The sequence below is a fragment of the Panthera tigris genome, chromosome D1 (genome assembly GCF_018350195.1).
Source record: "Panthera tigris isolate Pti1 chromosome D1, P.tigris_Pti1_mat1.1, whole genome shotgun sequence".
Taxonomy (NCBI): domain Eukaryota; kingdom Metazoa; phylum Chordata; class Mammalia; order Carnivora; family Felidae; genus Panthera; species Panthera tigris.
Window position 1 is genome coordinate 57300410 of NC_056669.1, and position 14652 is coordinate 57315061.

The 14652-nt window shown below is 38.5% G+C and overlaps 1 protein-coding gene across 3 annotated transcripts in view; it reads left to right on the top strand.

Annotated features, from left to right (window-relative positions):
• C2CD3 (C2 domain containing 3 centriole elongation regulator) overlaps positions 1–14652 on the top strand; it is a 144106-nt gene that overhangs the window by 63792 nt on the left and 65662 nt on the right. For all 3 annotated transcript variants that reach the window (XM_007080858.3, XM_015537004.2, XM_042959531.1), the window contains 5 exons: positions 1198–1381; positions 3019–3191; positions 4792–4915; positions 9860–10128; positions 10487–10576. In XM_007080858.3, coding sequence (XP_007080920.2) covers positions 1198–1381; positions 3019–3191; positions 4792–4915; positions 9860–10128; positions 10487–10576 — 840 coding nt within the window. The remainder of the gene's footprint in view (positions 1–1197; positions 1382–3018; positions 3192–4791; positions 4916–9859; positions 10129–10486; positions 10577–14652) is intronic.

Consider the following 14652-nt stretch of genomic DNA (forward strand, 5'->3'; position numbering starts at 1 on the left):
AAAAATAGTACGAAGAACTTCTATATACCCTTTACCTAGATCCCACCCATTATTTATATTTTGCCTGGTCACTCTTATCATCCATACATATACAATTGATTCTCATTATTCAAGGTAGTTACATTCTACATAACATAACAGCGTGAAACACTGAATTAGGGAATACTGAACCATTGCTCTTAGGAGAAATATGTACATATATATCTCACATAGATCATAGTTGTAAATCCTAAAACAACTTATCCTAGTAGATTCTATTTTCTTTATTTTACAAAAGAGAGAAGTGTTAAGTGACTGAGGCTGCCCCAGTAACAATAACGTGGTTGGCATTCAGACCCCATCCAACTGGCCCCAGAGCCAGATATTCTTGCACTGCACTACACTACACTACCCCCTACCATTTCCATTGTCTCATCATCTCTAAGAGCTAAAACAAGAAAGCAGAGTGTCCCCTTGTTCTAGCTCAGTTGAGAATGATCAAGTCAGGTGGCTCAGATTTTTTTGGCATTCTCAGTATGTCCACATATAACTGCAAAAGCACTGCCAGTATTGATTTTAGGGTTCAAATAAGGAACTTGTATCCAGAATATATAAAGAACTCTTACAAATAATAATAAAAAGACAATCTAATTAAAAAATATTTAGAAAATCTAAATAGACATTTCTCTTAAGATATATAAATGGCGCCAATAAGCACATGAAAAGATACTCAGCATCATTAGTCATTTAGGGAATGAAAACCAAAACCACCACAGAATACCACTTCTTTTCACCAAGATGGCAATAATTTTTAAGCAAAAACAAAAACAAAAATCAAACTAACAAGTGTTGGCAAGGATGTGGAGAAATGGCAACCCTTAGACATTGTCCAGCAATGAAGGGATCTCTTTCTTCCATATTATCATGGGGCCCTTGGGGGACCATAGCTACTATGGAAATAGACCTTGATAAAAGTAACATAGAAGATACAGGTTCTGGTATCAGGTGCATGATCTACTAACTCTAAGACCTTTGGATTCACTATGTAACTTCAATATGTCCTATCCTGTCTGTTAAGTAGGAATAATAATAGTTGCTTTGTTTTTCTCACAGGAGTTTTGTGAGGATAAAATTGAAATTGAATATTAGCATACTGTCTTGCTACAGATAAAGCACTAAATGTGTTGGATTATTCTGAATTGCTTTTCTTTTCCAAAGGAATCTCTTTGAAGCCTTTCAGATCTGCAACCACACTCTGTGTTCCAGATCCCATCTTTAATAGTGAGCACCATCACTCTCTCCTGTTGCCAGCTGAAGTTCCAGTGCAAAGGCTTCTGCTGAGTGTCTTCTCTGCACAGGGGCCCATGCCTGGAGGTGGAGTCCAGTTTGAAATCTGGTGCAGGTATAATGTGAAACCAGTTTTGTGCCTAGAAAGGAAGTGCACAATCATAGAGCATCCTTCCCTTGACATCGTAGTTTGAATTATAAGGAAGCTTAGCTTGAATTATAAGGAAGCTAAGCAATCCTTTCTACCCTATTTTATATTACCTGGCTTATTAGTGACTCTTCTCCAGATTTTACTTAAATCTGCTACATTATTAGGCTCTTGAGAGCAGTTGTATCTCATGCTTCTAACCACTTGTTACATTTGGAAGTGAAGTTCTATCAGTTTTACCTCCTACTGCTCTTAAATATTTAGTCACTTGTTTTCTTATTACTGCCCTATTTAGTTCAGGCCCTCATCATATCATGCCTAATTTACTGATAGCCTCCTTACTGGTCTCCCCGCCTCTAAACTCATTTCTTATAATCTGGTCTTCCCACCACCAAAAGAGTAGTCTTTGTAAAATTTAAATCCATTCATGTAACAGACTTGACGTGAATACACAGGCTCAGCCTCTTTTGCATCCCTGCGCCCAAGAAGTGACAAAGAGAGTATAGATTCAAAATAAGAAACAGCATCAACAGAACTAGGGCAGAGTACCATATACTTGCCAGAAACTTTTCCTAAAAACAGTCAGGTGAATTTAAGTTTCATTTAAAACTGATACAAGAATGGAATGTTTTGGAACTAGAGGGTATTATGCTAAACGAAATTAGAGAAAGACAAATATCATATGACTTCATTCATATGAGGACTTTAAGACACAAAACAGATGAACATAAGGGAAGGGAAGCAAAAATAATATAAAAACAGGGAGGGTGACAAAACATAAAAGACTTTAAAAAAAAATTTTTTTAATGTTTTATTTATTTTTGAGAGAGAAGGAGAGACAGAGCATGAGCAGGGAAGGGACAGATAGAGAGGGAGTCACAGAATCTGAAGCAGGCTCCAGGCTTTGAGCTGTCAGCACGGATCCTGACGCGGGACTGGGACCCACAAACTGTGAGATCATGACCTGAGCTGAAATCGGACGCCTAACTGACTGAGCCATCCAGGTGCCCCCATAAGAGACTCTTAAATATGGAGAACAGAGGGTTACTGGAGGGGTTGTTGGAGGAGGGGATGGGCTAAATGGGTAAGGGGCATTAAGGAATCTACTCCTGAAATCACTGTTGCACTATATGCTAACTAACTTGGATGTAAATTTAAAAAATAAATTAAAAAAAAAAAAGAATGGAATGTTTTGACAAGAGATGGAAGTACAGTAGATACTAATGGATGCTTTAAATTTGAGGGACTTAGGCCTGAAGCCATAGAAGAGATTGGTACTGCTCCATTTGGAACCACTTTCACTGGCACCAGGGTGTATGTTCGTAAAAGTGGCTACTCCCAGCAGTCTAAGTCAGATGCAGATATCCAAACAGAAAGCTTGTGGGAAGCTGGCCTTTGTTCTGAACATAGAGTATAATTTATGAAGCACTTCCTCCACATGATGGGCAATAAATCCAGTCAGATTGGACCACAGCTGTATACCACAAATACAGAGCAATCAGGCTCCAAAGATAACTCGATACCGAAAGCTGATCTCTTGGGCAAATTGAATAATTTATCCACCTAATTCTTCCAACAACAGCTTGTGCTTGTGTGGCTTACAGATACTATTATCCTAACGTGAGAGACCAGATGGTTGCCAGAGGAACCTTGCCATTATCGAGGATCTGTGCCATGGTAACCATGCAGCACCATGAGGATGTGGGAATACAGACCTTTAATCTCCCTTTAACTCCCAGGCTTGAGAACAGGAAGGAACTGAGGAACCAGTCATCAGGTAATTGAAGACTGGTTTGCCCTTCCCTTTTGAAGTCAGTACATGTAAATATCCCTTTTCTCTGTAAGTAGTGACTATTCATATTGTGTGAGACCCTTTTAAGAATCTGATGAAAACCATGATCTACCTTCTCTTAGAAAAATGAATATATAAGTGTATTGTATGCAAATTTTGCCTATAGTTTAAAAAATTCACATTTGCAGGGACTCTATTGTTTGTCTCATTTCACCTTTAACTTCAGCAAGCATTTAAGAAGCCTCACAGCATAAATCCTAAGTGTTGTGTAGGCGTATTCAGAGAATTAGTATTCCAAGGCAACATGAGCAGATGTGGGATTGGTGGAATACAGTTAGCATGAACTGGGAATTCACTGTAAGGATGGAAGAGGTTAGGATTTAAAGTTGGAAAAGATTAATTAGAATTTAGACTTTTGAATTACATCCTAATTGCTTCATTAGGATGACCTGCCCTCCAAGTATGTCATCAGATAACTAGAATTAGCCTTCTAAATCAAGTTACTATGTTTGCTGGAGAGTATTCCACAACAGGAGGTTTTTATCTTGCCATGGTTAAGATTGAGTTGTTCCTCCTGTCACTGATCAGCTTGTTCTGTTGTTTCTTTTTTTTTAAACATATTTTATTTATTTTTATATTATTAGTATTTTTAATTTTTTAAATGCTTTATTTATTTTGAGAGAGAGAGAGAGAGACAGAGTGTGAGTGGTGGAGGGGCAGAGAGAGAGGGAGACACAGAATCCGCAGCAGGCTCCAGCCTCTGAGCTGTCAGCACAGAGCCCGACATGGGGCTTAAACCCACAAATTGTGAGATTATGACCTGAGCCAAAGTTAGATGCTCCACCAACTTAGCCACCCAGGCTCCCCTTTTATTATTATTTTTTTTAATGTTTATTTTTTAGAGAGAGAGAGAGCACACATGCATGCACAAGTGAGGGAGGGGCAGAAAGAGAGGGAGAGAGAGAGTCCAAGGCAGGCTCCACGCTCCCAGCATGGAGACCCACACAGAGCTCAAACTCACAAACCATGAGATCATGACCTGAACCAAAATCAGATGCTTAACCGACTGAGCCACCCAGGCACCCCTGTTCTCTTGTAAAGCTTTCTCTGAAATGTACGAAGGTAGAATTTTTGTAAAAGGATGGCATGTAAAGGATGTTTCAGGTGGTGGTGGTACAAAGGTGATAGAAGTGTAAGTGTGGAAAAGTTTAAAAACGAAGAAAGGCTGGAGTCCATCTCAATTCTATAAGGATAACTGGAAGTTTAAAAAATCTGGAATTAAGTTCTGCCTCTGATAGTTGTGTGATCTTGACAAGCAGTTCAGTCTCTGAGCCATAGTTTCTTGGATGTGAAATGAAAATAGTAACTTTTGTTCTACCTTTGTTAATCTTAAAGTATAATAATATAAAATGATTCTGGCTATGGACATATTATCTCACTGCTCATGCCCCTTATTGTTCATTAGGATTGTAGGCAATCCTAATGATTGTCTACCAAACCCCAAGTCTGACCAGGACTTGGGGTTTGGTAGAAGAGACACTGTGCCAACTAACTTTTCTTTTTTCCTTTTGTCCTCAATCTTAAGGTTTACTGGATGTGGGCCTAAAATACAGGCGTACTCCAAGAACAGCAGAGGGAGTTCTTGCTGCCCGAGCTGTCTCTATTTCAGTTGAGATAATCAGAGCCTGTGGTCTGCAAGCAGCAGCCAAGTAAGTCCACCTCATGTTTTTTCATTGCAGTCCACACAGTATATGATGCTCATATATGTAAAACTTCATTTGTACGATTTCCAGTTCAGTAAGCACTTTATTTTTTTCTTTCTCTCTTAAGAAAGCATGTAAGAGTAAAAATGAGTAAATCACTTGCAAACTTTACTGTTATTAGCAACTTAGGTCCTTGACTTTGGTCAACAATCTTGGAGCACGTGGTTGCCTCAATTAGAAGAGCATGTGACTCTTGATCTTGGGGTCATGACTTGGAGCCCCACGTTGGGTGTGGAGATGACTTAAAAATAAAATCTTAAAAAAATTAAAAAATTTTAAAAATTAAAAAATAAATAAAAACCACAAACTTATCCTCTACCCGACTTGATCACTTATTTGTGGTCATATCCTACACCCTTAAACCAGGCCAGGGCCAATGATTCTTCTATAATCTCCTATCCAGTCTCTGAGTATCACCTCCCATTTTTCTAGTTTGTTCCCCTTCAGTCTGTTTGCAATACAGAAACCTCTGTATTGTGATCCTCTGAAAACTTAAGTCAGACCTTGACACACCTCTGCTTAAAACCCATCAGTGACTTTTCATCTTGTACAAACTACTTAAATGTCTATAAGACCCAACTTGATCTGGCTCCTTATTATTTTTATGACTTCATCTCCTCCTGTTCATCTCCCCTCTGTTTACTGTCCTCCAAACACTGACTTTATTGTTTCTGAACACACCAAGCTCATTTCCCTCTCAGGGATTTTGTCTTGCTGTTTTTTCTGCCTGGAGCACTGTTTCTAAATATAAATAGCATGGCCTTCTCTTATCTCCTTCAGGCCTTTGTTCATACTTCTCTCTACCTTGAGTGTTTTTATTCCTTTTGTCCACTAAACAAACTCCTATTTTCTTTGACTTTGCAGCTTCTTTGCAGCCTTCCTATATGTCTTCCTACACGTAGACAGAATTGGTGCTTTGTCCTTGTCTTTTAGCACCTTGGTTGCAGTTATTTGTTATTTGAATATTCTTTTCAGTTATTGGTATACATGAGTTTTCTCCAGTAGGCTGTGAGTTCTTATAATCACTGCTCGAACTCCTCTGTGCCCCCTGCCACCACATAGCATAATTCTAGCGCATATAAAAGGTACCCACTAAGAAAGAGAACTAAGTCATACTTCTACTGTAGGCTAGTTCACTTTGGACACAAGTTCAAGAAAGAAGGCAAGTGTTCCCTTTTTTCCCTTGCTGTAACTTAGAGTCAGATCATTTGCCTTTAACTTTGCACTCTGTAACTAACAAATTCAATTACTGCCATGCGAGATCTGACACTGAAGCAACTGGTAAAATGTTCAGCCTGGTTAATATTTTCCATCACTGAATTCTCCAAATGGATTTCCAGTAATTGCTTGAGAACATTTAGTGTCAGTGATACCAAGGCAGTTTTTTAACCATGCCATTCCCTCACATTAAAACTTTTGTGATGGTTTTCTATCGTCAGTAGCAGTGGTCTTCTAATTTCAATTGTGCATTCCTACTAACAGAAAAATAAGGGGCGCCTGGGTGACTCAGTCGGTTAAGTGTCTAACTCTTGATTTCGATTCAGGTCATGATCTCATGGATTGTAAGTTCAAGCCCCACATTGGTCTCTGCACTGACAATGTGGAACCTGCTTAGGATTCTCCCTCTCCTTCTCTCTCTGCCCCTCCCCCACTTGCGCATACGCACACACACGCTCACTCTCTGTCAAAATGAATAAACTTTAAAAAAAATAAATAAATAAAAGTTTCACATACCTAGCATACCCTCTGAATATCTGGTACTTATTCATGTATAAATCAGCTTCATGTGCTACTATATTATAATACGTTATAAAATCTACAACAGCATATATAAAACTTTAACATATATGATAACAAATATAGAAGTGGTAATATTTTCTTCCTACGCCCAAGTAGGTTATCCTATATATAAACCCCCTAGGTTGTACACACTTGACTTTAGAGACTACTGGTTCCCAAGATAAACTCTAACCTGCTCAACTTGGCATTCCAAGCCCTTCTTAATCTGAGTCTTGAAAAAGAATAGGAGTTGTCAAAATACCCAAGAGAGCTGAAAACTATTCTGTTCAAAGAGAAGAACATGTGCAAAGGCATGGAGGCATGAAATTTGTGTGTATGGAATACCTGTTCTGTGTAAGACCCAGCCAAGGTCAGAATTTGTAAATATAGCGTTAACTAATATTTAACTGGCAGAGAAGGACTTAGAGTTTAGATAGTCAGTAGATCTTGGAGAGACTGCATAATAGATAAGAAACTCAGTAGTCCCTCTTTCTGGGGATCATGGGGAAACTCAAATCAGATGGCAGGCAGTTTGCTGTAAATCCTGCATTTGGTTTGTGTCACCGTTTCAAGAAGGAACGGTAAGAAGCCAGGCCAATTCTAACACTACATTTTCTGATAGTTTGGGACAGTTCTGTGACAAACACAATATAATGGAAACAAATTGCACTAGAAACGGGAGCCACCCCCATCTCCCACTAGCTGTGCATGATCTTGGGGTAGTTTCTTCACCTCTCTGGGTCTGTTTCTTCCTCTGAAAAATGGAAATTATGAATACTTCTCCTGATTTTATAAGGATCAGTGTAAGAATTAACAAATGTGAAGTAACTTTATAAACTACCAACTACTATTCAAATAATTAGTTCCATTTGTATAGATAGTTTGTATAAATAATGTTACCTTTATTAGCCAGTGGAATATAGTAAAATCAGAAATAAGTTTTACATTGCATCTTATTGAAGAAAGGAATTCTTGGTATCCAGATAGCAGGTGCTCTGAAGTCAGCCTTCTCTCATCAAGAGAAAGCAACCCTCATCTGAAGTGCCAGTGGTCTCCCTGAAAATACATTTTCAATGTCTGTGTAAACAGACCCCTTCTTTCTTTTTCACTTGAGTCTTTTAATTAACCTGATCTTTAACTGAGGATGAGTAGAAACTTCCATGAACATAAATGGGTTCATTGATTTGCTGGTGAAGTACTAGCAAAAAGATAATTGGACCAAAGGAAAAGCAATCACAGTCTAGATATAGACATAGATATATACATATATTTATAGTCACTTGATTGACAGAGATCTTGCTGCACTAGTTTTTAAGTTCCACAAGGGTAAGAAATTATAGCTCTTTCACTCCTATATGTATCTAGCTCTGAGCCCAGTGCATGACACACAGAGAAGATGGTCAGGAAATAATTATTGAATGAATTAATTCAGAATAGCTTTGGGCGCAAACCTTTCTTTCTTATCAATGCTATATCTGAGAGTTTCCTGTTAAGAGCCCTTTCATTGCCCATAACAGGTTCTCTGCTTTGTATGTATTATCTAGTGTAATTTTTACGACACTCCTTGAACATTTTATCTTTGTTTTTTTAGCCATTACTGGCATTTGATCTATTTCCCTGTCATGTTTCCTATACCTAATATATACTTCAGAGTCTGCTGTTGTATAGACATACACCAGTCTCCCATTAATGATTTTAGGTTACTTAATTTCATAAGAAATGAAAATATAATAAGCATATAATTATACATACGTCTTTAGTATTTGTATCCTTATGCTATCCTCATTTTAGCAAAGAGGACAATGAAACTTCAAAGAGTTGAATAACTTGTCCAAGGTCACACATTTAATTAAATGATAGAGCCAAGATTCAAGCTCCAAGTTACTACCCTCTACCAATGTACACCAAGTACAGTAAAGAAGGAACACCTCTAACTCTTCTTTGGGGCTGTCAGAAAATGCTTCAAAAAGAGGTGACCTCTTTGCCTAAATGTCAATTTTATACCCTTGGGGAAGTTGGGGCAAAGGAGTTTTCCTCATACTATACCCACACACTAAAGACTTGACTGCTCTTTATGAGTGTTAGTTAAAGATGGATAGATTCTGTCTGTACATGTGGAACATATGTACTAAGAAAGAGAAGAGCAACCCCAGAGACATCTGGGAACTGACCTGGCAATCATAGCTGGACTGGGTGTTTTCTTGCTGAGCATATATAATCTCATGGAACACCAGCATCAGACAAAGCTGCTTTGCAACCATGATGAGATGAGACAAAAATAAAATTATTCCATAATCTTGTCTAGGAACAAACCAAAACAAGGTCATTATGAAATCACAAAAATACCCAACATCACCCCCATCCTGGCTACAATGAGTGACTGCTGCTGCTTTACCAATCCTAACCTTAGCCTCATTCTAGTTTTAATGTTTATTTGTTTTTAAGAGAGAGAGAGAGCACAAGGAGGGGAGGAGCAGAGAGAGAGGGAGACAGCATCTGTAACAGGCTCCAGACATTGAGCTGTCAGCACAGGGCCCGACGCAAGGCTCCAACTCGGGAACGGTGAAATCATGACCTAGGCCAAAGTTGGACGCTTTAACCGAATGAGCCACCCATGTGCCCCTAGTCTTCCCTCCTAGATAAGATTCATTAGAACAACTATCAAGAGCAAAGCTCCACTTCCAGGAACGTCTAAATCAACTAACAGGAGTCTAGTGCTAGTAGTCCTTTCTGATACTTTCTTACTAAAATTCCCCATGATTTCCCTTGGTGTATGTTCTTTCTCAGTGTAATGAGCAGTAAAGCCAAGTTGTTCAACTACTGTTGCTGCCTGCTAGTCTTTGGCTGAAGGTCAGTGACAGTAAAATGGAGTGTCCCTGGAGAGTGTAACTCTGGTAGACAGATGAATATTGTCTTCCCCCACCTCATACACATACATTATGATATTTAAATAATTAAGAAAGCACACTGTGGCTCTGCCCAAAGCCTAGATAGGAAATATCTGGTGGGTTAGTGTTCTTGGTGGCCTCATGGAGATGGTGGAGATGTTTTCTAGGCAGTCCAGCTGAGTTATGTTACTACCTTCTCATTGCCATCCTTCTCCCTTTACAGGGCTTTGGCTGAGTTGGAACCCGCTCTACAGTTCAGTGCCACAGTTGGGGTCAATGCCTTTGTCACCACTCATCTCTCCTTCCTGCCCAAGGGAGAACAGCGCCGAACCCGCCCTGTAGCTTGTTCCTTCTGCCCTGAGTTCTCCCATTATGTTGAATTTTCATGTAATTTGGTGACTCAGCACTGTAGTGGAGAGGCCTGTTTCCTGGCAGAGCTGTTGGAGTTTGCAGAGGTCACCTTTGCTATTTATCATGAAGATACCAAGTCAGGTGAGCACCAAATGACCCATCACAACCAGAATTAAAAGGGGTGCAGTTTGGGGATATCTGTGTAGCTCAGTCAGCTAAGCATCTGACTGTTGCTATCACCTCAGGCCATGATCTCACATTTTGTGATACTGAGCCTTGTATCAGGATTCTGCTTGGGATCCTCTCTCTCCCTCTCTGCCTCCTTTCCATGCACGTGCCCTCTCAAAATAAATAAATAAACATTTAAATAATAATAATAAAAAAATAAAAGGGGCTCTGCTTTGAATGATATAGCCTCTCCTAGGAAATACATGTTGAAGTGTTTAGCCCTTTGGTCAGTAGAGCATTAAATAATTTCTCTTTTTGTTTGATTTAACAGCCACTGATATAACCAGTATTCAGTCAATCAGAGATTATCTGCTTGGAGTAGTAAAGGTTCCTACAAAAGAGCTGCTGGTCAAAAGATCTGGTAAGGATTCTGGATTATCACTTTCTAATCCTACCCCCTCCCCCCATTTGCTTTCCTACAAGAGATCTTGCATGGCTCCCTGCAAGATATGCAAAAGAAAACATGACCCATAATACATGCTTTTGAATTCTCCCAGGTACCTCAGAAGTTTTCTGGTAAGTATTTTAAGTCCTCTCCTAATCATTTCAGAAGTCTTCTAACAAAGCAAAGTAGCTCAAAACTTTGTACTGTCATCTTACTCTAGGAAAGCTGATGATGATGATGTTGATGATGATGATGATGATGATGATGGTGGTAATACTACAAATAATAAATATGGTGATACCCATTATATTATATAGCATTTTGTGAAATATTTTCTCAGATACTGTGTGAGCCTCATTATAACCCTGCTTGGTGGGGATACAGGATCTTACTATTTTTATCTTACAAATGAGGAAATTTAGGCTCACAAAATTTAAATGATTTGCCAAAACTGCACAACTAGTGAGTGGCAGTACTGAAAATCAAATCCAGGTTTACCCATTCTTGTTCATTGTACCCCCCCCCTCACTGAAGAAAGAATAAAGAGCTAAAGGCCCAAAAGAAGACAGCCTCCAAGGCCGTCTGGAAATAATGGTCCTATTCTACTTACTGCTAGCTCAGTGACCTAGACCTTTCTGAGCCTCAATTTTCTTATCTCATGAATGGAGACAGTTAATTCCAACAAGTCTACAAAGTAGGGGCTGGTGAAAATAGGGTATATAAAGAACCTGACGTATAGTGGACATTCAGTAAATGTCACCTTTCCTTCTCTTGCCCATCTTCCTTCCTACGATTTTGTAATCTACTTTCCAGAATTGTGTCATACATCTCCCAAGTTTAATTGTGAATTAAAATTTGAGCAATACTCTAATAAACAAGTACTCTCTATGTGCCTACCAGAGAGAAGTCTGTACAACTTGGTATATAGGGTTTCTCACTTATGTCATTTATTTATACAATGTGGTAATTAGGAGAATTTGGGCAGGTCTCTGAGCTTCCATTTTCTCATCTGTAAAATAGGGATTATTATCCCAGTTAGCCCTCAGAACTTCACAGCATTATCAGGAAAAGTAAATGAAGTGGTATTTATGAAGCCCTAAGAGTATATCTGACACCCAGTAGATACTCAGTAAAGAATAACTATTATTATTTTGAAATCTAGTGCCTGGTCCTTGGTGTATGTTCACCAAGTAGCAGTTCCTTCAGTGGAAGACCTAGGACTAGGTCTTTTCTACGGTATTGGTAGCACCTTCATAACATTTCACTAAATGATGTATATGTGTTTTAATAGGGATGGCTGAATGAATAGGGACGTAGGCAAGTTTTATTTTCTCTCATTGTATTCCTCCTCTTCTCCATCCCTCGTGTAGCAAAATACTGAATTATACATTTTTAGATTCAGGAGGACTTTTAGAGGCCTAATATCCTCATTTGGCTGATGAGAAAACTGAGGGTTGGAGAAGTGAATTGGTGCCATGGATCATATGAGGCAGGGTTTTGGTGGAGGGGGGTTGTTTTTTGTTTGTTTGTTTTTGTTATTTCTGTTGTTGATGTCTCTTAATCTTTTCTTTTTTTAATTTACATCCAAGTTAGTTAGCATATAGTGCAATAATGATTTTAGGAGTAGATTCCAGTGATTCATCCCCTTTGTATAACACCCAGTGCTCATCCCAACAAGTGTCTTCCTTAATGCTCCTTACCCATTTAGCCCATCCCCCCACCCACAACCCTTCCAGCAACCCTCAGTTTGTTCTCTATATTTAAGAATCTCTTATGTTTTGTCCCCCTCCTTGTTTTTATATTATTTTTGCTTCCCTTCCTTTATGTTCATCAGTCTTGTGTCTTAAATTCCTCATCGGACTGAAGTCATATGATACTTGTCTTCTCTAATTTTGCTTAGCATAATATGCTCTAGTTCTAGCCACGTAGTTGCAAATGGCAAGATTTCATTCTTTTTGATTGCTGAGTAATACTCCATTGTATGTATGTGTGTGTGTATGTATATATATGTATATATATACCACATCATCTTTATCATTCATCTGTCAGTGGACATTTGGGCTCTTTCCATACTTTCAATATTGTTGATAGCACTGCTATAAACATTGCAATGCATGTGCCCCTTTGAAACAGCACTCCTGTATTCCTTGGATAAATACCTAGTAGTGCAATTGCTGGGTTGTAGGGTAGTTCTATTTCTAATTTTTTGAGGAACCTCCATACTGTTTTCCAGAGTGGCTGCACCAGTTTGCATTCCCACGAGCAGTGCAAAAGAGATCCTCTTTCTCCACATCCTTGCCAACATCTGTTGTTGCTTGAGTTGTTAATGTTAGCCATTCTGACAGGTGTAAGGTGGTATCTCATTGTGGTTTTGATTTGTATTTCCCTGATGGTGAGGGATGTTGAGCATGTTTTCATGTGTCAGTTGGCCATCTGGATGTCTTCTTTGGAGAAGTGTCTATTCATGTCTTTTGCCCATTTCTTCACTGGGTTATTTGGTTTTTTTGGGTGTTGAGTTTGATACGTTCTTTATAGATTTTGGATACTAACACTGTATCTGATATGTCATTTGCAAATATCTTTTCCCATTCCTTCGGTTGCCTTTTATTTTTGCTGACTGTTTCCTTCACTGTGCAGAAGCTTTTTATTTTGATGAGGCCTCTATAGTTCATTTTTGCTTTTGTTTCCCTTGCCTCCGGAGACATGTTGAGAAAGAAGTTGCTGTGGCTGAGGTCAAAGAGGCTTTTGCCTGCTTTCTCCTCTAGGATTTTGATGGCTTCCTGTCTTACATTTGAGCTTATTTTTGTGTATGGTGTAAGAAAGTGGTCTAGATTCATTTTTCTGCCTGTCGCTGTCCAGTTTTCCCAGCACCATTTGCTAAAGAGACTGTCTTTATTCCATTGGATATTCTTTCCTGCTTTGTCAAAGATTAGTTGTTCATATGTTTGTGGATCCATTTCTGAGTTCTCTATTCTGTTCCATTGATCTGAGTATCTGTTTTTGTGACAGTAGCATACTTTGTAATACGTTTTGAAATCTGGGATTGTGATGCCTGCAGCCTTAGTTTTCTTTTTCAAGATTGCTTTGGCTATTTGGGGTCTTTTCTGGTTCCATACAAATTTTAGGATTGTTTGTTCTAGCTCTGTGAATAATGCTGGTGTTACTTTGATAGGGATAGCATTGAATATGTAGACTGCTTTGGGTAGTATCAACATTTTAACAATATTCTTTCAGTTCATGAACATGGAATGTCTTTCCATTTCTTTGTGTTGTCTTCAGTTTATTTCATCAGTATTTTAGTTTTCAGAGTACAGGTCATTCACCTCTTTGGTTAGGTTTTTTCGTAGGTATCTTATGCTAGGTATTTTTGGTGCAATTATAATTAGGATTGTTTTCTTAATTTCTCTTTCTGCTGCTTCATTACTGGTGTATTAAAATACAATAGATTTTATACATTTATCCTGTATCCTACAAACCTATGGAATTAGTTTATTAGCTCTAACAGTTTTTTGGTGGAGTCTTTCTGGTTTTCTAATGTATAGTATCATGTCATCTACAAATAGTGAAAATTTTCCTTCTTCTTTAGCAATTTGGATGTGTTTTATTCCTTTTTGTTGTGTACTTGTCATGGCTAGGACTTCCAGTACTATGTTGAATAAAAGTGGTGAGAGTGGACATCCTTGTCTTGTTCCTGACCTTAGGGGAAAAGCTCTCAGTTTTTACCCCAGTAAGGATGATGTTAGCTGAGGGCTTTTCTAAGTGACCTTTATTATGTTGAATTATGTTCCTTGTAAAGGTACTTTGTTGAGGGTTTATCATGAATGGATGTTGTACTTTATCACATGATTTTTTCTGCACCTATTGATAGGATCATATGGTTCTTAGCCTTTCTGTTATTGATATGATGTATCACACTGATTGATTTACAGATATTGAACCACCCTTGAAAACCAGGAATAAATCCCACTTGATGGTGGTGAATGATTTTTTTCTAATGTACTCTTGGATTCAGTTTGCTAGAATTTTTGAAGATTTTTCTATCTGTATTCATC